The sequence below is a fragment of the Camellia sinensis genome, chromosome 1, assembly GCF_055761805.1.
Source record: "Camellia sinensis isolate YWXY chromosome 1, ASM5576180v1, whole genome shotgun sequence".
Classification (NCBI taxonomy): domain Eukaryota; kingdom Viridiplantae; phylum Streptophyta; class Magnoliopsida; order Ericales; family Theaceae; genus Camellia; species Camellia sinensis.
The window spans coordinates 11,662,835-11,687,698 of NC_138961.1; the positions used below are offsets into that span (position 1 = coordinate 11,662,835).

A 24,864-nucleotide genomic window follows, 5' to 3' on the forward strand; every position below is an offset into this window, starting at 1 on the left:
AATTGAGCAATCCTCCACGGATTTTACACAGACTTCACAAGTCCAAACCCTTGCAAATCTTAGGTGATTCACAATCACTCTCAAGATTTCAAGAAAACGGTGTTTGCAACACTTTTACAAGATAAAATGGTATTTTTGCTTTTAAAGAAAACTAACAATAAATATCTCTCAAATATAGATATATAAAATGAAGTTTTGATTTTTCTGTAAATCTCACACAGGAAAGATGGGCTTAAAGCTATAAGGCTCAGTGTATGATTTCTGAGAATAGATGTGAGTGATTATGATCAAAGAATATTTTCAGGTTTTTTGTAACTTGTTTACACTAGAGGTTTTGGTATATATAATGAAAATTATAGCCGTTGTATTCATTTGAATTTATAGTCGTTTATAGCCGTTGTAGTCATTCGAATTTATAGCCATTGTACTTCCATCATTATTAATTTGAATATCTTCCACTCCATCATTACAAATTTGAATATCTTCCACTTGAACCTTTTGAACCTTTTGGCCTTTTAAACCTTTATAGCCGTTTATAACCGTTGTACTTCCATCATTACTAATTTGAATATCTTTCACTTGAACCTTTTGGCCCTTTTGGCTTACTACTGTGCTAAGCTGTTTGAACTTTTGTTTTGGGCTGTTTGAACTCCTGATTTAATCAAATATTAAATACATTCTAACAACATTTAGGATAAAGGTTTAGGTGAGAAATAATAGGACAAAATAAATTTTGATTCTATTTTTCTTTTTCAAATAAATTAAAATATAATTAAATAAATCATCAAAATAAATTTTGGATTCTATTTTTCTCTTTCAAATAAATTAAAATATAATTAAATAAATTATCAAAATAAATAAGTCTAACAGATATTAGATACCATATACCATAAAAATGCATACATTTCTTTACAGTAGTGTGGTTATGAATTTGATCCCTCACTGCCATTGCCCACCATCCTGTGTGTTCACCACTCTTGTCGCTCCCCATCCCGCCACCCCTTCTTTGGAACTCAAGAGTAATAAACAATACAAATAGTTTGGACTCGACTCGTGTTCGAATCATTAAAACTTTATTCAAGCTCAGTTCATTAAATAAACAAGTCAAATTTGAACACATTGTCAAACTCGTTAAAATTTTCAAACCAAACTTGAATAGTTAATTACTCATTTGGTTTGTTAAAACTATATAAAAATACTAAACTACTCGAGTTTAGCTCGACAAAACTCGTTTGAGATCAGTTCGAAAGTTTAATGTACCAAGTTTGAACAAATTTTAAAATTCATTAAAATTTTCGAACCAAACTTAAACAGTTAACTATTCGACTCGTTTATGACCCTCAGCTATCACAAACCGATCCCCCCCACACCCACCTACAGCGAAACATGCTTTGTGCAAGTGTTTGTTAGTGGTTCAAGTGACAAGTGTAACAATTCAAACAATTTGTATTCTCATCCCATGCCCAAGTTGCACTTGGGCCAAGCACAGATTGCAGTTGCACCTGTCCACAAATTACACTTGTAGCGCATGGGACACTAGCAACAAGCAAGTTTCGCAGCAGCGGGGATTGGGATATCGACCAAACCTGCTCAAATCTATCAATTTGCCCTTACTCCTAGACAGTTCTACAATAAACAAAATGACTCCAGCAGTACACAATTTTTAAGGCAAAAAATAAAGCTTAAAATTTTAAATACAACCAGACCAAAAGTCATGTGCAATACACAACTAAAAATATTTACAATCCAGGACCATAGAACACAGTACTATGCAAAATAATATAGAGGACTTCTTAGTAGAATGCAAATATTTATGCTAATGTTCTATACAACATCCTTGAGTACAGAATCATCAACTCCTAGTGATTTGGGCAAGTCCCTGGACGCAACCTCCACATCTGCCTTAGCCTTGACAAGCGATTCTTCAAGTTCACAAACCTTAGCTCGAGCCACTTTTAGAGCGCTTTCACACAAATCAACAACGGTAAGTGACTCCGTGTGTTTGTTCACCCTCTTTGCTTCGTCCAGCCTCTGCTTCAGCCATGACAAGTCCAACCCAACTTGCTCAAAGTCCTCGATTGAAATTGCAGCCAAGCGTAGTGCTTCCTCGTCATGGACCGTAGTGTTTGACGTCGACTCAATGAACGAAGCAAACGATTCAAGTAGCATTGTTTGCAAAATGTGACCTTTCATCGAGAATTTGGTGAAAGTGTCATTGTGAAGGTCACGGATTCTTTCGAGTAACAGTGATGCCTCCGAAGAAACCTCGCACGACAAAAATCTGACTTTGCCAATATTGCATCCTCTAGCATTGTCTGAGGCTTGGCCACTTGAAGCATGTCCACCAGCTTGAGTAATGGTAGAAGCGGCACCAACTGGGGTTGCTTCGCTCGAGCCCTGAGTGCCCAAAATAGGTTCGGCGGTCTGCTGAGAAGGAGAGGTCCCGGAGAAGCTTGTGTAAAGAGTGGATTCAGAATGGACTCGCTCTGCTTCCTTATCGACAGAAGGAGCCTCTGTCAAAACAAGACCTTGCCAAACTGACTCAACAGAGCTAACTTCTTCTCCAGAAATGGCGGTAGTGCCAACTTCAACATTTCCTGAGTAATTGTCCTGGGATGGATGCTGAGACTCCTCTCGACAACCACTCTCCTTTGAATCATGTGACAGAAAGGCAATATCAGTTTCAACTATAATAGTATCATCCAGCAAATAACCTCTATTGGGATCACACAGTTCACCAAGAGGTATGAAATACGGGGATCTAAAGCTAACAAAATTGACTTATTTTTGTATTTTCTAAACTTCAATAAATAAATAAATAAATAAAGTAAGAACAATATGGTACAAAGATTAAAAACTGAAACAAATACAAAATGGAATAACAAGTGGAATTATTTTTTTTTTTTTTTGGTGGTATTTACGCCGTTCAAATAGTGCGGAGACATAAGTATTTGGATAATAAAAGAAATATAATTTTTTATATATAATTATTTATAAAAAACGTCACATATGTTTGCTTTTGAATTCACAATATAGTATTAAGTTGTAATTGTAGAGAAGACATAGATGTGAAAATCATTTAGTCAAACTCCTAATATTTTAGTGAATTAGGCAAACAATCTTTAATCATTGGTCAAATATTTTATTCCCAGAAAATGACTGAATGCATAAACCCAAATGTATAGGGGTTGGACTTCTTTAATGTTGGGATCTCAAATGAGAGAATTTGAGGGATATGGGTTGGGCTTCCTTGCAAAGCTGCAATATGCCATTGAAGGGTTGCTCAATTCAGCCCATGCACTGGTGGAGGTTATAGCATTTCCTAATTGTAGATTCTCACTGTCTTCTCATATGTATGTCGATTCTGCACAATTGAGACAGTCACTACAAGTTCTAATTGCCTTAAAACAAGGTGTGAACTAATACGTTATTAGAAATGTCAAGGTAGAAAGTTGTAAAAAAATGCCAACTCCATACCCATGTTGCACAAAGCCAAATTAATAACATCTCTCCTGGTTTTGGACCACATACTGCCTTAAACCTGTAGATATGCTATTTTAAAATAAGTAATTTCAAAGTGTTTATATACCTGATTGGCCACATATGACCTTTTAGGAGTATTGTCAGAGTGTTCCAACCCGAGGTGCTGTTCCCAAGCACTACAAACATCCCTTCTCTATAAAGACAAAATCTCAAAATTAGAAGAGAAGACAAATTAACCACCTCAACTAAGTGTGTGTGCATGTGTGTGAGCATGCATATGTGCATGTGTGTGCGTTGAGAGAGAGAGAGAGAGAGACAGGGAATTCATGTGCACCTGAAAACGACTAGAAACGACGTCTGAGTCCTGAAGGTACTTGGGGCGACCCAAAGATAAAAATGCGAACTTCCACTGAGAAGATGGGGAAAACATTAATTTCAGAAAGATCACAATAACGATTAACCTAGCACAAGTTCTGTCAGAGAATGCTGCATTGTAATGTAGAAAGACAAGGCTATGAGCCATGTAAAATAGTTAATAATTATACCTTTGAAAACTCCTCATCCGGAACCTGCAATTTCTTCTGTATGTGTTCTTTGACTTCAGTCAACGTCTCACCCTCATGGATGACAAGGCAAAAAGGTTCCCCAAAGTTCTGGACCCGCTGTTTAAAATAAAAAGGGAGAAGAAAGATGAAGAAAAATAATACCATTGTATAACTGAATCTTAAGTCTACTTATTAGGACCTATACGTAAGCAACCTACGATAAATTACATTTTCAAACCCCCAACTAGTAATAATGCATGGAATAATGACAATATAGCTTTTCAACTCTCCATACAAACAACTTACCACTTGGTTCTGAGCGGTATCTTTCATAAAATGATAAACATGAATGAGACGGTCATGAGGACCAAGGTTTTTCTCCTCCTCCGGAATCTGTTAATAAGGACAAATTAGTCAAGAACCTTTACAAAAACACTTGCCATTTGACAAAATGTGAATCCACCCGAACAAACAATATAAGAAACTTTTTGCTATATCAGTCAGGGCAATACAGCCAAAGCGGCTTGTTGAGCAGCCGATATAATAAATTGTCAAAAGGTACGTTAATGAGAAGAAAATGAAATGGAATTTGTCTAAAAAATGCATTTTCTTTTTGCTTAATTACCCATAATTTCATTTCCCATTCATTTTAAACAAAAAAATTCTTTGGAAAATAAATAAATAAATATATATATATATATATAAAGAAAATTAATGCCAACATATAAATTAGCCTTAAAAAAATTAAATTTTACCTCCTCTGCACGTAATATCCTATATTGATCATTAATATTCTCTATCTTCTCATTACGAGGAAAAATCTGCCCAAAAAAAAAAAAAACAAAACAAAACAAAACAAAAAATGGTGGCAGAATAAGCTAACAAGACACGGGAAAGGTCTCAGATAATGCAAGAATCAATGCTGGGCACAAATCATTGCTTGTCCTCGGTAGATTCTATAATGGTGTTTTGTGGCCTAGTAGAAAATTCCAAATGCATATCATAAATCACTATGTACAAAGAACTTTAGTAACAATCACTTTTCAAAGTAAATTCAGCACCTTTATGAATTAGAAATCACAACTCGACAACATTCTGAGATGATCCATAGAAAACAAATGTAAGACAAAAGTGGAGTAGCAACCATCATCAACCAAGAAACCGTAAGGAGTTTCAGGAAGTGATTTAAGAATTAAAAATTGATTCTGAAAAGATTCTAGTTATTCTAAAATGCATAGCAAATTGCACTCTACGTTTTAAAAAAGATTAATTCATCCACTAATAAAAAATAAAAAAAATTCATGCAATGGAGGTCACAGAAAAAGAAACAAAGAAAAAAAAAAAATTGCATGTAGAAAGGAACAACATCAACCACTGACCATCCAGCAAGATGTTCCATTTCAATGACCTCTTACCAAGTTTACTTCAGAAAGTAACAACACTACCTTGAAACATTATCTAATACCTTGCAGATACTGTGATAGAATACTTCAAGCAACCTAAGTTCTGAATTTGGATGAGACAACTCAACCTGTTACAGAACAAGGCACCAGGGTGAGTGGATTCCTTGTCAAAAGCACAATAAGAATATGAACTGCGACCAAAATTAAAAGATTCTCAAACAAATTTATGTAATTGTAAATATAAGAAAAAGTATACTTTTGCACAGAGGTCAGAAAAATATTATCGTGATCCAATCAATAGAGGCACATCTATGCAAAAATATGCAAAACATGTTCCACCAGAAATAGAAGGTTTTACCTTTGTCTTAAGGTCATTAATAACATCTCCAACAGTGCTTTGTTTGGGCAATCTTATAGAATGAATTTCTACCTGAAAATAGGTTAACCAGGATTGAATGGGAGAAAAAATTCAACACAAGAAAGAAATGACTGCTACAATTTGATACTCACTTCATCCTTTGTAGCATGATGGAAAGTAACTTTTAGAGTTTTCAGGCCTTGCAGTTTTGGTAGAGGAATGTCCAATACCTCATAGTAAAGAATATCAGAAGTCTGTCCAGAAAGGGGAAAAATCAGCCATCAGAACACCGTGGTTATTCTAATTGGAAGAAGTAAAACAAAAAGTCTTAGGTGTAGATCAGGGCGACACTAATATGTCGAACAACCGGATTGTAGTGGACCAGCATGTCTGATAGATGTTCCACTCCTCGATACTTAATTGGCCGGGGTGTATTATGAGATGTAAGCCTTATTTTAGATGGATCATCCAAGCCGAGATGGCGAGCTACTCTTTCAACAACATCATCATAATTGTGAAGCTTTGACCTAAAAATTTACAAGGGTAACAAAATTCATTTCTCTGATAAAAATCCACATAAAAAAAATATATGACAAATGTATAACAAATAAGAAACCAAAATTTTAATTAAATACATTTATCATCAATAAGATTTTAGGAATATGAAGAACTTACAACTCAAGACAGAACTCATCCTCCTTAGGTTTCTCCAAAGAACGGAAGCGAACAACCTATGAATCATCAGATCACGTGAAAAGCCAATACTAAGGAAGCAAGCTAGAATAGAATGCCATGTCAAAAAAAAAAACATCTAATCAGATCAACTTCAAACACCCATGGAATGGATTGTCCTCCATTACCTATCGCTTAGTCGGGGAGGACAGAGAAAAATGGAAAATAAAAATAAAAATTTACTCCTCTTTTCATTATAAGTTCTTAGGAAAAAAATCTTTCTTTATGGCATTCATTGATCATAAATTACACATCATGTCACATAAAAGTTCTAAAAGCTATCGAAGTCACATTGAAAAAGGTTCATGGAATACCTGACGGTTATGCACATATTCCAAAAATGCAGGAACGTCAGGACAACGGCATTGTTCACCACTTTCAACTCGACAGGATTTCTGAAAGCAAATGATGTCACCATCTTCAAGCTGCAGAAGAAGAAGAAATAGGTGGATAATTTCTTTCAATCAGTCATGGTTAACACATAACCGCCAAAGAAAGCAGAACAACTAGAAAAAGGATATACACGACAACATACAAGCAGAAACATCTTGCAATTTATCATGTTCATACCTGACTACCACGAAAAGTGAGGTTCTTGTCGATGTGTTCACACATGACAATAGGTTCAAATTTTATTTCCTGGACATTAAAGAGGATGACTAAGATGACTGCCAGAACTAAATTCCAAACTATGATGCCAGGTGAGGAAGAAGAAAATTGTAGGTTGCTTATTAAAAACAACACAACTGACCTCAAAGAGTTCAATTTCTTCATCAGGAGAAAATCCAGCCAACTCATTTAGCTTTGTCAATATTTCCGCTGGCTTTCCATTGGCCTTAACAAACAGCCTCCCAACATAGCTGACAACATAGAAAAACAGCCTGAGTAACCAACCATAAGAGGGGAAAGGTCGTAGTAACTATATGCAACTCCAACACAAGGAAAAGAATGTCAAGTACCGGAGCTCCTCTTTCAAAGGATCATATTGTTTGAAAAAAAGAAGCATCTCCACTTTACTCTTCAAAGTTGGAGGAATCGGCTTCAAATCCTGCATGGTTGTGTGCATCAAATTCACAAAACAGAGCTCCATGTTTATATCAGAAAACTAATATCAGTACACCCAAACAATGTTCATGAATATCAACTGGAGCAACCAGATGGATGAAAAGTTGAATTTAAATTAAAAGACATTACCTGTCCAAGTTCCACCTCCAAAAACAATTTTAGCTCTGCATTACTTGCCTTATTGGATACCTCTCTCAATTGTCCAACCTACAAATGCATTGAAAGAATACCAAAAACCACACCAGTTTGGTCAGGCTACATAATTATTTACATGGTGAAAGCTGTGAGAATATATTGTGAGTCTTACAAATTAAACTTAGAGTCCTATTAGAAGCATGATTGTATTAGAGTCATGATAGTATTGTATTTGTATTTCCTTTTTGGTTTAGGAGTTAGGGCTATATATATTCTAAGGTCTGATTGTAATTGATACACATTGAATATATGAGATACAGAAAGCTATTTAGAAATCTTACATGGTATCAGAGCCTTGTTTGAAACCCTAAGTCCACGCCTGTTGTTCGAAGTTGTCGCCGATTATTCGAAGTCGTCTCTGTTCTTTGGTCTTCTTCACAGTCGCGACTTAGAGTTCGTGGGTCTCTCTGGTTCGTGGGTCGCATCTTCAGTCATCATCAGCAACTCGAGATCAGCTTCAGCCCGTGCTTCGTCGCGGCTCAGTTCTGGTCCTTCTAGTTCACAAACTCAGTCCCTCTGGTTCGCGAACGTCATCATCGTGCTTCTGATTCAGGTCGCGACCGTCTTCCGCCATTGTCCACAGCCATCGCGACTCACCTCGCGATCGTCTTCAGCCATCGCGACTCCGTCCTGTCTTTTGAATCTTCTCTTGTTCGTGATCTGTCGTTGGACTCGTGAAGTTGAGTCGCTGCCATTGCTAGACTCGCGAGGTTGGGTCAGAGCGACATCAAGCTGCCTTCTCTCTCTGTTTCAACTGGTGTTTGTCTCTCTGTTTCAACTGGTCCAGTTCTCTCTCTCTCTCACTGTTATTTGATCATCTGGTGGTATAAATATGTACCTCTCATATAAACTCTATTTTATTAAAATAAAATAAAATAAAATAAATGGACTCTTCTTTGGCCACTCAGTTATCTGTTATTGCATTTTAACCCTACAAAATTTTGAGTACACTTGAACTCCTTAGTTTTCTAGTTATTATGATGTCTCTGGCTTCGGATGAATGTGCCTACTGCCATCAAAGAGGTCATTGGAAGTATCATTGTCCCAAGAAGGGATGTTTGTCTGCTTTGTCTGTGTTTGCCTCGTCTTCTCAGCAATTGTCGATTAAGTTTTGCGCTCCTCCTCTGAGTACCGTTCAGCCTCCCACTGATTCTACTGTATCTGCTTCGGCTCCTAATCCTGACTTAGCTTCCTTGACTGCTCAGATTAGTTAGTTTCAACATACATTGTGTACCTCCCAGCCATCTATGTCTGCCTCCATTGTTTTCCCTCTTCATTCAGGTTTGCTTGGGTCTTCTTCAGGTATTTCTTCGTCTGTCTGGCTTTTTGACTCGGGTGCCTCTCATCATATGACTCCCCATCTCTCCTTACTTCAAAATTGCACTCCTCCTCCTTTTTCTATTACTGTCAATGCTGCTAATGGGTCTGGTATATCTGTTAGGTCTGTCCTACCGTCTACTATGCCTGCTGTCTCTATTTCATCTGTTTTTTATGTCCTCAATTATCTATCAGTCAACTTGACGCCTCTGGTTTTGATGTTATCTTTTCCTCTTCTATCTGTTCTGTGCAGGATTGGATGTCTAAACAGCAGATTGGGACTGGTCGTAGAGTTGGGGACCTCTATGTGGTAGAGAGCTTGCATCTACCTTTGACAACCTCTTCCACTGCCTTTTCCTCTTTTCAGTTAGATATTATCTGTCCAGTCCTTTCTACTTGTGGCATTCTAGATTAGGGCATTTGTCTGCTGACCGCTTACGGTCTTTGGCTCAATCAGGTATCTTAGGAAAAGTTTCTCCTAGTGAACTTACTGAATGTCAGGGGTGTAAACTCGCCAAGATGACAACCTTACCTTTTCGTAAAAGAACTTCTATATCTGATATACCATTTTTTTTAGTTCATACTGATGTTTGGGGCCCTTCTCCTGTTCTCACCAAAGGGTGTTCTGCATACTACGTGTCATTTGTTGATGACTGCACCCGTTACACTTGAGTTTATCTTATAACTCATAAGTTCGATTTCTATCAGATATACCGTACCTTTCAGTCTATGATTACTACACAGTTTGGGTCTACTATTAAAGTGTTACGGTCTGACTTGGATGGGAAATATTTTAAAACTGAGTTTTGTGAGTATTTGGCCAATTTGGGTACCATTCACCAAACTTCCTGTACAGATACACCAGCCCAAAATGGTCGCGCTGAGCGTGAACACCGTCATCTCCTTGAGACAGCTAGGTCTCTTCTTCTCTTTGCCTCAATTCCGGCTCCATTCTAGGGGGAGGCAGTTCTTACTACTGTTTTTCTTCTCAATCGCATGCCTACTCCGATTCTTTCTGGTCGGTCTCCTTATGAGGCTTTGTTCTCCCAACTTCCTAACTACTCCCTCCTTCGTGTGTTTGGGTCTGCCTGTTTTGTCCTTCTTTCCCGCAAAGATAGGACCAAACTTAGTGCCCGGTCTGTCCTCTGTGTCTTTTTGGATTATAGTCCTACTCAGAAAGGCAATCGGTGTTACAACCCTGTTTCCTGTCGTCTTTATGTCTCCCGTCATGTTTCCTTTCTCAAACGTCTGCTTTACTTTCAACTTCCTCCTGTCACTGCTCCAGTTTCCAAAGAGGATTTGGTTCACATTGACCTATTTCCTTCTGAGGTACCGTTTAATGAGTACATCTCCACAGTTCCTTATGAGCTTGTTTCATCTTCTCCTCCTGCTTCACCTCTGGCTACTCCTCCTCCTTCAGTTTGTTCTCCTCCACCAGTTGTCTCTACCCCTATTGTTGATCCTCCTGCTACTGCCGACTCTAATCCTGCTGCACACCGATATCCTACTCGAGCGCGTCATCCTCCAAACAGGTTAGGTTGGTCTAATACATGTTTTTCTGCTTCCTATCGTACTTTTTTGTTTGCTATTCACTCTTTTTCAGAACCTCAATCTTACAAAGAGGCATGTTAGGACCCTCATTGGGTTCACGCTATGGAAGATGAGTTATCTGCTTTACAAAAAACTAGTACTTGGGAGCTGGTTCCTTTGCCTGCTGGTAAGAACTTGGTTGGTTGCAAATGGGTCTACAAAGTCAAGACTCATCCTGATGGGTCTCTTAAGCACTACAAAGCTAGTCTGGTTGCCAAAGGTTTCTCTCAGGAGTATGGTATTGATTATGAGGAAACATTTACTCCTGTTGCCAAGATGACTACTGTCCGTACTTTAATCTCTATCGCTGCTATTTGTTCTTGGCCTCTTTATCAGATGGATGTTAAGAATGCTGTTTTTAATGGTCATCTCACTGAGAAAGTTTACATGCGTCCTCCTTCTGGTCTTCCCCATTCCTCTGGCCAAGTTTGTCGTCTTCGGCGTGCTCTGTATGGTCTGAAGCTGTCTCCTCGTGCTTGGTATGATCGCTTTCAGACTGCTGTTACCGAGCTTGAGTTTCATTGTTCTACTTCCGACACTGCTTTATTTCTGAGACATACATCAGCTGGTTTTGTTGCTCTCTTACTCTATGTGGATGATATGATCATCACTGGCTCTGACTCTTCTGATATCTCTGAGGTCAAACAGCATCTCTTCTGCACCTTCGAAATGAAAGATCTGGGTCCATTACGGTATTTTCTTGGTATTGAGGTTGCTTCTTCTCCAAAGGGTTATTTTCTGTCTCAGGCTAAGTATGCTAATGAAGTCATTCACCGTGCTGGTCTTACCGATACTAAGATTTCTGATACACCTATTGAGCTTAATGTGAGGCTTAATTCTACTGATGGTGTCCCTCTGGATGATCCTACTTTATATCGCGAGCTTGTGGGTTGTTTAGTTTATCTGACGGTCACTCGCCCTGATCTTGCTTATGCTGTTCATGTGGTTAGTCAGTTCGTTTCTGCTCCTCGCTCTACCCATTGGGCTGCTTTGGTTCGCATTCTTCGCTATCTCAGGGGTACCATATTTCAAGGCTTACTATTGTCCTCTACTTCCTCTTTGGACCTGGTGGCCTTTGTTGACTCTGATTGGACTGGTGATGTTACTGATCACAAGTCTACGTCTGGTTTCTGTATGTTTCTTGGTGATTCCCTGATCTCTTGGAAAAGTAAGAAACAATCAGTCGTTGCCCGCTTTACTGCCAAAGCTGAGTATCGTGCTATGGCTCATGTCACTGCTGAGATTGTTTGGCTTCGTTGTCTTTTGTCTGATTTGGGTGTCTCTTAGTCTTCTCCGACCTTTCTCTATTGTGACAACCTCAGTTCTGTTCAGATTACCCACAATACTGTCTTCCATGAGCGGACAAAACACATTGATGAGATTGATTGTTACTTTGTTCGCCAACATCTGCAGTCTGCCTCTATCTCGCTTCCTTTCATCCCTTCAGCTTTGCAACTTGCGGACTTCTTCACCAAGACTCACACTATTGCTCGGTTTCAGTTTCTTCTTAGCAAACTCTCCGTATTTTCTGCTAAAACACCTTGAGTTTGAACAGGGGTGTGAGAATATATTGTGAATATTTTGTGAGTCTTACAAATTAAACTTAGAGTCCTATTAATTGTATTAGAGTCATGATAGTATTGTATTTGTATTTCCTTTTTAGTTTAGGAGTTAGGGCTATATATATTCTATGGTCTGATTGTAATTGATACACATTGAATATATGAGATACAGAAAGCTATTCAGAAATCTTACAAAAGCAGCGAAGGTGGATCGAAGTGTGATACATGTCATTGCTAAATAAGGACACCGTGCCATATGGAGCTGTTGTAACTCCAAAAAAACAATGCACACAGATGGAAAACTATAACACAAGCAAAGATGCAGAGTCAAAGGTAATTACAGATTGAGTTTCCTCTTGTGGTGTCAACGGTTGATGTGGACGGTATGTGTGATTTTGGCGCTTTGCCCACAGCCAAAAACGTTGAAATTGCACTGGTATACCAAACTCTTTGGCAACTTCCTCCTGGATATGAATTTATAGGCTTATATTAGAATGCAATTAGAGAAGCAGCCTTGTATATACTAGACATAAAAGATACAACAAATCATCCTTTGTTAGTGTTCTTTTTATTTTAATAAAAGCATCATTCATTACTCACAGATAGAAGCAATGAAAAAATAAGGGTAGAGTTATAATTCAAGCCAAAAATGTTGGCTTGTTCATGGATAAAACCAGACTCGCTTTACTTATAGATTCATTATTACCGGACTATTTTATCATAAAACTCATAGGATAGATTGTCAGATTTTCTGCTCCAAAAGTTTTAGAAAAGGACCAAATGCCTATGAAAAGTAAGAAAGAACTCAATTCAACTCAACAAAGCCTTCTCCCCGTTATTTGGGATCAACTAAATAATTCCTGTTTCAATTCTTTTTTGAAAAAGAACATGGAAAATAAAAAGTTCATACAAGGAATGGGAAACTATATTGAAAATATTAAAAGATAAGCAATATGTGTACAGGAAAAGAGCAAGGAAGAAAGAAAAGAAAGCTGATGCAATGCTACTTTAGCTAATCTAAGAGTAGAAATAAGAACGAAGCAAAAATTGATGGCAAGAGAGACACATAAAGTCACCATTCTGCATTATTATGAATCAACCTGAGATGGGTAGAAAGAAGTAAATAGAACCTCAAATTAACCCAAAAAATGTAGAACTGCTGGGAACTGGAGAAGTGCTTCCAACATGTCGTGTGGTCAAAGAATATAAATAAAGAGGTACAATAAAACAAGACATCTGTGGGACCAGCCATGCTTAATAGGTAGTCAAAAACAATGTAGATAAAATGAGCAGAGCCAAGCTTGGAACTCTGCAATTGATGAGTGGCAGTGGAAGTTAAAATAAGAAACAAAAGCACTAATGAAAATAAGTAAATGACCAATCAAGAAAAAAACAAAAAGTTAATGCTTAGTGAGAAGCTCAAACACTAAAGCTCAAAATACCAATTTCACCTTCAATAAAGCAAAGCTTCCTTCTCTGCAGTGAAAAAAAATATTTATACCTTTATATTTAATTTTGATGTATTTATTTATTATTTTAAAATATTTAAATTATTTACTAAATATAAAAATTTAAAATTTGAAATGCTTAAGTTTCAACACTTTAAGGCTTATGCCTCACCACATGAGGGGTAAAACATCTTATGTTACGCATTTGCCTTTAAAAACTTTGATCACAACAGCTAGGGAGATTAGAGACGATATGGTTCATAAAATTAAGGAGGGATGGCTTAAGTAGAGGAGCACGTCTAGAGTACTATGCGATAAACAGTACCCACTAGACTAAAAAGAAAGTTCTATAGAACGACCATTAGACCAGAGATGTTGTATAGGACGGAATGTTGGGCATCTAAGAAATAACATATAGATAAGATGAGCGTTATTGATATGAGAATGCTAAGGTAGATATGTGGCAAGACTAGAAAAGAGAGTTAGGAATGAGTATATTTGTAAATGGGTGGTAGTAGTACAGATAGAAGATAAGTTGGGAGAGAACAAATTGAGATGATTTAGTCATATACAACGGAAACCAACAGAGGCAGTAGTGAAGAGATGCGATACAATGACAGTAGATGGAAGTGTTAAAAGAAGGGGCAGACCTAGATTTACAAGGGCTAGTATAGTAAATAGAGATAGGAATCTCCTTAATTTTACTAACCAAATGACCGTTAATAGAATCGAATGGAGAAGAAGGATTCATGTAGCCGATCCCATGTGATGGGACTTAAGGCTTGGTTTGGTTTGGTTTATATTGAATGTGTCCCCAGTGTGTTGTGTCTCCATTTTTTTGAAAATTTGCGTGTCTGCATGTCAGTGTCATGTGCGTGTCGTGTCCCGTGTCCGCGTCCGTGCCACATAAATTCACGTAATTAACACATTATTTTAAACTCTTATCCAATATAAGAAGGCAAACTTACAAAATTAAATTAATTGCATTTTGTTTTTCATAAAGGAAAGAAAGATGGAACAAATCCTACCAACAAACAAAATCTTTTCATTTATTTTTTCAGATACAAACCTTCAAATTTGTAAATTACAAAATCCGCATATATCAAGAGAAAGATACATGATCATAATCAAAACCTAACCAAATTCAAATGACAACAAAGTGATAGATAACACCTTGAAAAGGTTGAAAGGCATTTGTTTTTGAATACGAAAACTTTGAACTTTGTCATGATCCACAAGATCAAAATATATATCCCTTCCAATCTGTTCAAGAAGGTCCTCATCACGAGCAACCTGAGGCAGCAAATAACTGATTTAGAGAACAATGATCCACAAAGAATAGATGCATATATTTTCAATAAGTAACAACTTTAGGGAGGGGACTTTAAAAAGTTGTAACCTTTATGATAGTATAAAGATGTGCTTTTGCTTTTTCCTTTCTCTTTTGTTCCTTTTCTTCTTGTTCTTTCTTCAACCTTATCTAGAATTTGATGTCCACAGAGCTTAGTATAATTTGTTTGACAGAACAATATCATAACTCAAGTTGACAAGAACAACTCAAATAACTTACCCTAAGGTGTTCTGCTATGTCCTTCTCGTCCGCATTACATATTATTTTCTCCGTTTTTAAGTCATGTGACTGGCCGGTAAAATCAGCTTCAACTACAATAGTATCATTCACCAAAAAACCTTTACTGGGATCATGGAGTTCACTAAGTGGCATGAAAGAAGTAAAACCCCAATCACTTTCTCGGCTATTGAACTCGTGTTGTGTTTCTGTAGAATGAAAAGCATCACAATTAGCGCTAGACCAATAATTCTAATACATGACGTCAAAGGCCATAGGTTGTTAGGAATTGATATACCTAACCAAGCTTGGTGAGACACGAAATACAAATAGGAATAAAACGAGAAACGAAATCAAACACACAAGAACATAAAGATTTCGTGGTTCACCCTAGATTAGGGCTACTTCCACAATCATTGTGGTTTCACTATGATCTGAAAAGCGTTACAATAAAAGACACAGAAGTTTAGGTGCCTGTTTAGCAACATTTAGAAACATTGGTGTGTTTGGTAACGTTTACGTTTTCAGTTTATATTTACAAAAATTTTATAAATTGGTTTTTGTTTATTTTTAGAAAAACATAAACTACAAACGCGTTTGGTAATTGACAAAATATTTAAAAAAAATTTAAAATATAAAAAAGAGTAAGAAATGGCAAGTGGCGGTGGAAGACGGTGGTGGAAAGTGGTGACGGTGGGTGGGTAGCGGGTGGTGGTGGGTGGTGGCGGTGGTGGGTGAGTGGGTGACGGTGGCGGGTGGTGGTGGTGGTGGCGGTGGTGGCGGTGGCGGCGGATGGGTGGCGGTGGTGGGTGGGTGACAATAGCGGGTGGTGGTGGCAGGTGGGTGGGTGGGTGGGTGGGTCACGGTGACGGGTGGTGGGTGGTTGGTGGTGGTGGAAGGTGCGTGGCGGGTGGGTGGTGGGTGGTGGTGGCGGGTGGGTGGCAGGTGGCTGGTGGTGGATGGTGGTGGCAGGTAGGTGGCGGGCAGTGGTGGCGGCAGGCGGTGGATGGTAGTGGCGGGCGATGGGTGGTGGCGGGTGGATGGCAAGCGGGTGGTGAGTGGTTGGTAGGTGGTGGTGGGGGCGGGTGGGTGGGTGGGTGGTGGCGGCGGAAGACGGTGGTGGAAAATGGTGGCGGGTGGTGGCTAGTGTTGGGTGGTAAAAAAAAAGAACTCAAAACTCAAAACTCAAAACACAAAACGGAAATACATTTTTTGAGTTTACATTTTTTGGCCAAATTTATAAACTGAGACCACTGATTTATAAATAAAAAATTTACCAAACAAGTTTTTATTTGAGTTTTTTAAATTTTTGTAAATATAAACAGAAAACTGAAAACGTAAGTGTTACCAAACGGGTAAATTGTTTAGGTTTATTTTGAGTAAAAAAAAAAAACAAAAATCACATTTGGTAATTTTGTTTTGCAAACAAGTGAAATGAGGTGGCTACAGGAGGTGGTTGTCGGCCGTGGAAGGTAGTGGCCGGAGGTGGTTGCTGACGGGACATAGTGACTGAAATTGATTGTCAATAGTTGGAGATGGTGGCCAATTGGCTGCCTAAGGTGGTAGTTGAAAGTAGTTTTCAAGAAAAGGTGGTGGCCGAACATGGTTACCGTCAGTTGGAGGTGATTGGTGGAGGAGGTTACTAGTGATGGTAGCTGATAGTGATGATGAGCAATGAGTGATAATTGGAAAGAGTGGGAAAAAGAAGAAATGAAAAATAAAAATAAATTATAAATAAATAATATATACTTAGAAAATATGAGGAAGAAGAACTCCGAAAATATGAGGAAGAAGGAATATATTTCTGTTATATTCAAAACTTCTTATCTTACAAGACCAAATGACACTCCTTATATAGGAGATATTACAAACATCATTATAACCCATTATATGCCACTTACATATTATATATTACCACTATCTACCACTATCATATTATATATATGCCACTATCTTCCACCAACACCACTATCATATTCTATACATGCCACTATCTTCCACCAACACCACTATCATATTATATACATGCCACTATCTTATTATATACATTAACACAAATTTCCAGCACTCCCCCTCAAGCTGGTTTGAAGATATCTTCCATAGCCAGCTTGTTAGTCAGTTTATCAAATTGCTTCTTGTGTAGTCCCTTCGTTAGCACATCAGCTAATTGTTCACCTGTTGGAAGGTAGGTCATACAGATTATGCCAGCATTGATTTTCTCCTTGATGAAATGTTTATCCACTTCTATATGTTTTGTGCGATCATGTAGAACTGGATTATGAGCTATAGATATAGCTGTTTTGTTGTCACAATAGACCTTCATAGGTGTCGGGTGAGAAAGCTTTAATTCTTCAAGAATTCTTTTAATCCACATTACTTCACAGATTCCATGGGCAACAGCTCTGAACTCTGCTTCTGCACTACTTCTAGCTAACACATTCTGTTTTTTGCTCTGCCATGTAACTACGTTCCCACCTACAAAGGAGCAGTATCCGGATGTTGATCTCCTGTCTGTAACACTTCCTGCCCAGTCTGCATCTATGTATACTTCAACTTGAAGATGTCCATGTTTCTTGAACAGTAAGCCTCTCCCTGGAGTTCCTTTCAAATATCTTAAGATCTTATAAACGGCCTCAAAGTGCTCTGCCCCTGGTGAGTGCATGAACTGACTTACCATGCTGACTGCAAAGGCAATATCAGGCTGCGTATGAGACAAGTAAATCAATTTCCCTACAAGTCGCTGATATTGTTCCCTCTCTTTGACTTCTTCAGCCTTAGCAGCTTGTAACTTCAAGCTAGGCTCGATCGGAGTCTCCACCATCTTACAACCAAGCATACCTGTTTTTCCAAGGAGATCAAGAACATATTTTCTCTGATTAACGAATATACCTTCCTTGGATCTTGCAAATTCCATTCCGAGGAAATACTTGAGGGCTCCCAGATCCTTAATGTGAAATTCTTTTGCGAGTTTCTCTTTGAGGGCTGCTAACTCTGCTTCATCATTACCAGTTAAAATGATGTCATCAACATAAACAATCAAAATTGCAATTTTACTGTTTTTTGAATGTTTATAAAATATTGTGTGATCTGCTTGACTCTGCGAGAAGCCACAATTGATAACTGCCTTCCCAAAGCGTTCAAACCACGCTCTTGGTGATTGTTTGAGTCCGTATAATGACTTGTTCAATCTGCATACTCTGTCGCTTCCAAGTCTCTGCTCAAATCCCGGCGGTAGGCTCATGAACACCTCCTCTTCAAGATCACCATTGAGAAATGCATTTTTAATGTCAAGTTGATGTAGAGGCCAATCTGAATTTACTGCAAGAGATAATAGTACTCTGATGGAATTTATTTTAGCAACAGGAGCAAACGTCTCCTGATAGTCGATCCCATAAGTTTGAGTGAAGCCTTTAGCCACCAGTCTCGCCTTGTATCTCTCAACGCTTCCATCTGCGTTACATTTTATCGTAAACACCCATTTACACCCAACTGTTTTCTTGTCTTTGGGTAGATCAACTATCTCCCAAGTACCACTTCTCCTTAAAGCATTCATCTCCTCCATGACTGCTAATTTCCAATTCGGATCATCCAATGCTTCCTGTATATTCCTTGGAACAAACAAGTGTGAAATCCTAGATGTGAAAGCTCTATGGTTTTTAGACAGTCTTTGATAGGAGAGGTAATTTGCAATAGGATGTTTAATGCAATTTCGGACACCTTTCCTAATTGCTATAGGAACATCAAGGTCGGAAATAGAAGGAATAGGATTACCTAAAATTTCGATGCCAGAACTCGGGTGGACATTCGGGTCATTAGGATGGACATTCGGGTCATTATTCCTCAGATGAAATCGCTTCCTAGTATAAACCTGAAGCTCAGGATTTAGATCATTTTGTAGTACTTCTCCCCCTAAACAAGAATCTTCTTGACTAGGCACCATAGAACTTGGTTCTCCTAAGTGATCATTATCAGACAGATGTGGTTTTTGTGTAGGATAAATGACATTGGGGAGCGGGATAGAAATATCCCAAAAACGGTCTTCTACTCCACTTGTCTCCCCCTGAAGAGAAGTGTTGGGGAAATAGGATTTTGTTTCCACAAATGACACATCCATACTCACATGAAATTTCTTGGTTTGAGGATCGAAACACTTATACCCCTTTTTGTTTGAGGAATAACCCAAAAAAACACATTTTATAGCACGGGGGTCAAGTTTTGAACGAAATTAACTGGGAACATGAACATAGGCAGTACATCCAAAAACTTTGGCGGGTAAATCAGAAAACAACCTCGTGTCAGGAAAAAAAGTTTTGAGACAATCAAAAGGAGTTTTGTATGTTAACACCTTTGTAGGCATCCTGTTTATCAAATAAGAGGCTGTTAAAATTGCTTCACCCCATAAATATTTAGGAACATGCATGTAAAACATTAGAGCACGTGCTACTTCAAGTAGATGTTTATTTTTTCGTTATGCAATGCCATTTTGTTGAGGGGTATCCCGACATGTAGATTGATGAAAAATCCCCTTTTTTTCCAAAAACTCACCCAACTGCTCATTGAAATATTCGGTTCCATTATCAGAATGTAAAATACCAATTTTGGTTTGAAATTGGTTTTCAATCATATTGTAAAAATTTGTGAATAAATTTTTCACGTCAGATTTTTTATTCATCAAATAAATCCAACATAAGCGGGTATGGTCATCAATAAATGTAACAAACCATCTTTTACCAGAAAGAGTAGTGATTTTAGAAGGGCCCCAAACATCACTATGAATCAAATAAAAAGGTTTGGAAGCCTGGTAAGGTTTTGGCAAATAAGTAGAGCGATGAAATTTTGCAAAAATGCAACTTTCACAATGAAAAGAAGAACAATCAATCCCTTTAAATAATTCTGGAAATAAATGTTTCAGATAAAGAAAACTAGGATGTCCTAGCCTATAGTGCCATAGCATTATTTTTTCTCGAACAGAGATTGAACTAGTACTATTAAAGCTCTGAGCTTTTTTATTACTAACAGGTACTTCATCAAAGTAGTAAAGACCTTCAAGCATCCTAGCACGCCCAATCATCATCCCCGAATTCTGGTCCTGAAATTCACAATGGGATTCAAAAAATGTAACACGACAATTAGAATCCTCAGATAGTTTACTGACAGACAAAAGGTTACAGGCTAAGTTGGGGACGTGAAGAACAGCATTAAGATTAATTTTCTCAGTTAGTTTAATAAATCATTTTCCTGCAATAGGTGAAAAACTACCATCGGCTATTCTGATTTTGTCATGACCAAAACAAGGGAAATAGGTACTAAATAAATGAGAAAAACTAGTCATGTGATCGGAGGCACCGGAATCTATGATCCACAGAGAGAAGTTTAGGCAAGAGAAGGCTTTAGGATTTCTACCTGTTTGTGCCAACAAAACACTAGGAGTACCGGATGAGGAGTTGGATTTTATCAGCTTTAAGAGTTGATCAATCTGCTCTTTGTTGAAGGGACCTGAATCGGCTTCATTAGCGGTAGGAAAGCCACGATTCTTCTCTCCTTGTTTGCTGCTTTTCCAGTTGACAGGTTTGCCATGGATCTTCCAACACGTTTCACGTGTAAGGCGAGGCTTGTTGCAAAAATCACACCAGACCCGTGACTTATCATCAAACCTGCGCTGGTAATTTGCAGCCTTGTTGGCCGCAACATTGCTAATTAAAGCAGAAATTTCAATTGATTCACCAGTACATTTTTTCTTAAGCATGACGCTCATTCGGCTCTCTTCCCTTCTGACTTCGGCAAATACTTCGCCAATGGATGGGAGAGGAGGTCTGCCAATAATTCTTCCTCGCACTTCATCGAACTCAATGTTAAGGCCGGCAAGAAACTTGTAAATACGGCTGTCTTCCACAGTTTTCTTGTGGTGGTTGCAGTCGTCAACCGATTTCCATTCGTATGTGTTGAAGATGTCAAGATCCTGCCACAACCTTTTCAACGAATTGAAATATTTGATGACAGAATCATCTCCTTGACGAATCTCTCCCAACTGCAAAGTTAATTCGAAAACTTGAGATTAATTTCCTAGGTCAGAATACATCTGACTAACATTATCCCACAATTCTTGTGCAGTAGTATAGCACATGTAATTAGAGCTTATATCCTCCTCTATGGAATTGACCAACCATGTCATAACCATGGAGTTTTCAGCGTCCCAACTGTCGAATAGCGGATCATTAACAGCAGGAGCCTTCTTGTCACCAGTGATGTAACCGATCTTTCCTTGCCCACGGATATACATCCGGACAGATTGTGACCAGCGGAGAAAATTATCACTATTTAGGCGGATGGTGGTGATTTGGACAGAGTGAGAGTTGGACGTTTTCACCGGAATGGCAGCGGCAGGGGTTGAAGTGGTTTCGGACGTGACTTCCGACATGGCTATGACGGTTTTAGGGCTGCTGTGTTTTTTGTTGCTCTGATACCAACTTAGAAAATATGAGGAAGAAGAACTCCGAAAATATGAGGAAGAAGGAATATATTTCTGTTATATTCAAAACTTCTTATCTTACAAGACCAAATGACACTCCTTATATAGGAGATATTACAAACATCATTATAACCCATTATATGCCACTTACATATTATATATTACCACTATCTACCACTATCATATTATATATATGCCACTATCTTCTACCAACACCACTATCATATTCTATACATGCCACTATCTTCCACCAACACCACTATCATATTATATACATGCCACTATCTTCCACCAACACCACTATCATATTATATACATGCCACTATCTTATTATATACATTAACACAAATTTCCAGCATATATATATATATATATGTATATAAAAGAGAAACCGACTTGTTTGTGTTCATAAACTGTTTACAACTTTTGGAAATCAAAAACCGAGACCAAATGAGTTTTTGTTTATAGTTTTCAAAAATTTTATAAATAGAAATAGAAATTATATAGAAAACTGTAAATATAAACATTACCACACAGGCCTTAATATACAAGCTAGCACAAATTTCATCAGTTTAAGACCCTCAATCTGCTATGCATGATCAATTAAAGTTGCATTCTAAACAACTTTTCAAGCATTTTGTTCAATTGACAACTTATGTTTCCAATGGCACCCTTAAGGGAATGGCAAGGGCAACTATCTTGTGATTGTAATGCACTGAATCATGTTTAAAAGAACATACTTTGAACTTTCAAGTTTCCAAAGCCACATAAATATGAACTTAAACGTCCCAATGCCATATATATAGCATCTCCTCAGCAAATTTGCCCCAAGTCCAAGATCAATTCCCATAGAGAGAGAGAGAGAGAGAGAGAAATGTCATCTAGTGACAACAATGCAATTGCATCATTGACAAAAATATATTTCATTGAACTAACTAATACACTCCAAAAAATATATATAAAATGCCCCTCCCCTCCCATCCTAAAATAGTTTCCCATACCCAACTTCTCCAATGAAAAAAAGAAAAAAAGTAAAAATGGGGCAAGTCAATGCACGAGGCTCCACAAAAGTAGGGACCACAATTCAATGCATCATTGAAAGTCAATTTCTCCAGTATATACCATACTAGTCCAAATTGTAGACAAAAAATTAAACATAAAGCTACTAAAGCAATGGCTTTAAGCCCCAGTCGCAAAGAAGGGCCATATTTTATACAGCTTCCAGTTTCATTTTGTTAGTCCATGGTCCAAAATGTTAGTCCTATCCTATCAAGTAAAAAACTGTGTAATTTTTCAAAATTATCCCTTGTAAGTGAACTATAAATATATTTTAAAATGAGAACAAAAAGTTATTGTTAGAATTACTGTTTTTAAATTTGATTTAAGTGCAATAATCTAAGGGAGTATATTATTAGCTAAGGCATGGGACCAAAAGGTGTAATAAACCCTAGAAGATATATATAAACTTAAAACATTTAAGTTGCATATGTTTGATAATTAGAAGAGAAAATAAAATAAATGATTATGTAAGTTATGAGTAAAAAAGAAAAGAAAAGAAAAAATTGATTGTGATTTATCTCCCTCAATAAGCGAGAAAAGAAAAAAGGAAAGAAAAAAAAATAATTTTAATTTCTCTCCTATCTTATTTGGTTAAGTTTTTATGGATTGATTGAGCTATATAAAAGAAAATTACCAAATTAACATTTTATAATAGTTAGTCTTTTTATTTCTTCTGTATCCAAAAGGATATTTTTGTTCTGGCAACCCAACAAATAAACAATTTATTTGGTTATTTGGGTCACATGACCTCTCTACTTCTCTGCACATTTTTTTCATAATAAACAAAATGATCCTCCTATTGTGCGTATTCACCTGACCACAAAATGGATAACTTTGCCACAAAATTTAATAAGATCAACCACAAAATGCGGAATGTTGCCATAAATTAGTGTATCAAAAAAACTCGCAATCAAGCCACAAACGTTTACAAAATCAACGACAAAATTGTGGATATTTTGTTACGCCAATTTGTAGCGAGGTTAGGCATGCATTTTATGGTTGATGGTACAAAATTTTGTGACAGAGTTAGGGTGATATAGAGACCAAACAAGTGATATCTCCAAATCCAAACAGGCTGTTAATCAGAATAATTAATATTGTATAGATATTAGATACCATATATACCATAAAAAAGCAGACCTTTCTTTACAGTATTCTGGTTATGAATTTGATCGAGCAGGGCTAAGCTGAACTGGGCGTGTCTAGTCCACCCAGATGGTAACACTGTCGAATCCGGAACATCTAGATACATGGACAAATGATTCGTGTTGTTCCCCTTTGGGAATAGAAGCACCCGCCTGAATATATACATTCAACAAACAAATAGAGAATCATTAAATTAAGATTGATCAGTAAAAATTAGGGTAAGATATGTAAGAAGAAGTCAAGTGAGAGATCAAAGTAACCATTTGTATGATCCAATATAGAATGTTCTAGAGTAGAGCTTGTTAGTACACAAGCTCGAAATTTTTTCAATTTTCCAAGTAAATCGCTGCTGATCATGGATTGACGACGGAGAAGTCATTGCATTAGCAGTTTCTGCTGGTGGAGGTGTCAGCAGGAGAGATATAGTTGGAAGTTAATGGCGTCCCTATCGCAAAACACACACACAGACACAGAGACTCTGATGGGTAAAGAAGCAATAGCTTAAGAACTAAGAAAGTGCTGCTTTTGTGTTTTCTGAAAAACTAAAAAAGAAAGTGCTGCTTTTTATGAAAAGAAAATGAAAAAGAAACTGCTGCTTTTTAAAATACAAAAATGCTACATCTCGTCAATTTATTTAGGCTAAGTTTTACATGTGGTTAAAAAATTAAAAAATTATTTAAAAAGTTAAAAAGTTATTATTATTCATCAAAAGTTAAAAAGTACGGTTACATAATTTTCAATCTTAATTTTTTCCTATACATTAATTTATACAATTTTTTAATATATATTTTTTCATAAAAAGTCAAAAAATTAACCCAAACAATCATATTTTTTTCTCAATTTTTTAGTCTAAAAAGTCAAAAAATACACTTATTTAGGACATTCCAAACAATCTCTTAGAATGAGTATATATGTACGGTTGATT

The 24,864-nt window shown here is 37.3% G+C and overlaps 1 protein-coding gene across 6 annotated transcripts; it reads right to left on the reverse strand.

The window, feature by feature from the left end:
- Window positions 1-1,660: 1,660 nt before the first annotated feature.
- LOC114313947 (ubiquitin C-terminal hydrolase 12) lies at window positions 1,661-24,545 on the reverse strand. Of its 6 annotated transcripts, none has more exons than XM_082922930.1 (22): window positions 24,200-24,545; window positions 23,934-24,091; window positions 15,269-15,474; window positions 15,098-15,178; window positions 14,872-14,991; window positions 12,592-12,714; window positions 7,716-7,793; window positions 7,481-7,569; window positions 7,273-7,381; window positions 7,092-7,160; window positions 6,836-6,946; window positions 6,465-6,520; window positions 6,144-6,316; window positions 5,942-6,042; window positions 5,790-5,861; window positions 5,494-5,559; window positions 4,784-4,849; window positions 4,335-4,421; window positions 4,029-4,145; window positions 3,818-3,892; window positions 3,590-3,676; window positions 1,661-2,649 (listed from the first exon to the last, which is right to left on the reverse strand). In XM_082922930.1, the coding sequence occupies exons 1-22, from the start codon at window positions 24,316-24,318 to the stop codon at window positions 1,825-1,827; spliced, it is 2,988 nt and encodes a 995-aa protein (XP_082779056.1). In that variant the 5' UTR covers window positions 24,319-24,545; the 3' UTR covers window positions 1,661-1,824. The 6 variants fall into 6 exon arrangements, with proteins under 6 accessions (XP_082779056.1, XP_082779069.1, XP_028116202.2 ...); XM_082922943.1 differs by having other exon boundaries at window positions 1,661-3,364; XM_028260401.2 differs by having other exon boundaries at window positions 5,942-6,043; window positions 6,157-6,316; window positions 24,200-24,524.
- Between the last annotated feature and the right edge of the window lie 319 nt (window positions 24,546-24,864).

Coding starts and splice junctions, on each gene's coding strand:
- LOC114313947 (XM_082922930.1), bottom strand. CDS start 24,318: ATGACTTCTCCGTCGTCAATCCATGATCAGCAGCGATTTACTTGGAAA. Junction 6,043..6,143: donor CAATCCGGTTGTTCGACATA/TTAGTGTCGCCC, acceptor TTTCTGGACAGA/CTTCTGATATTCTTTACTAT. Junction 4,146..4,334: donor ATACCGCTCAGAACCAAGTG/GTAAGTTGTTTG, acceptor TATTTTAAACAG/CGGGTCCAGAACTTTGGGGA.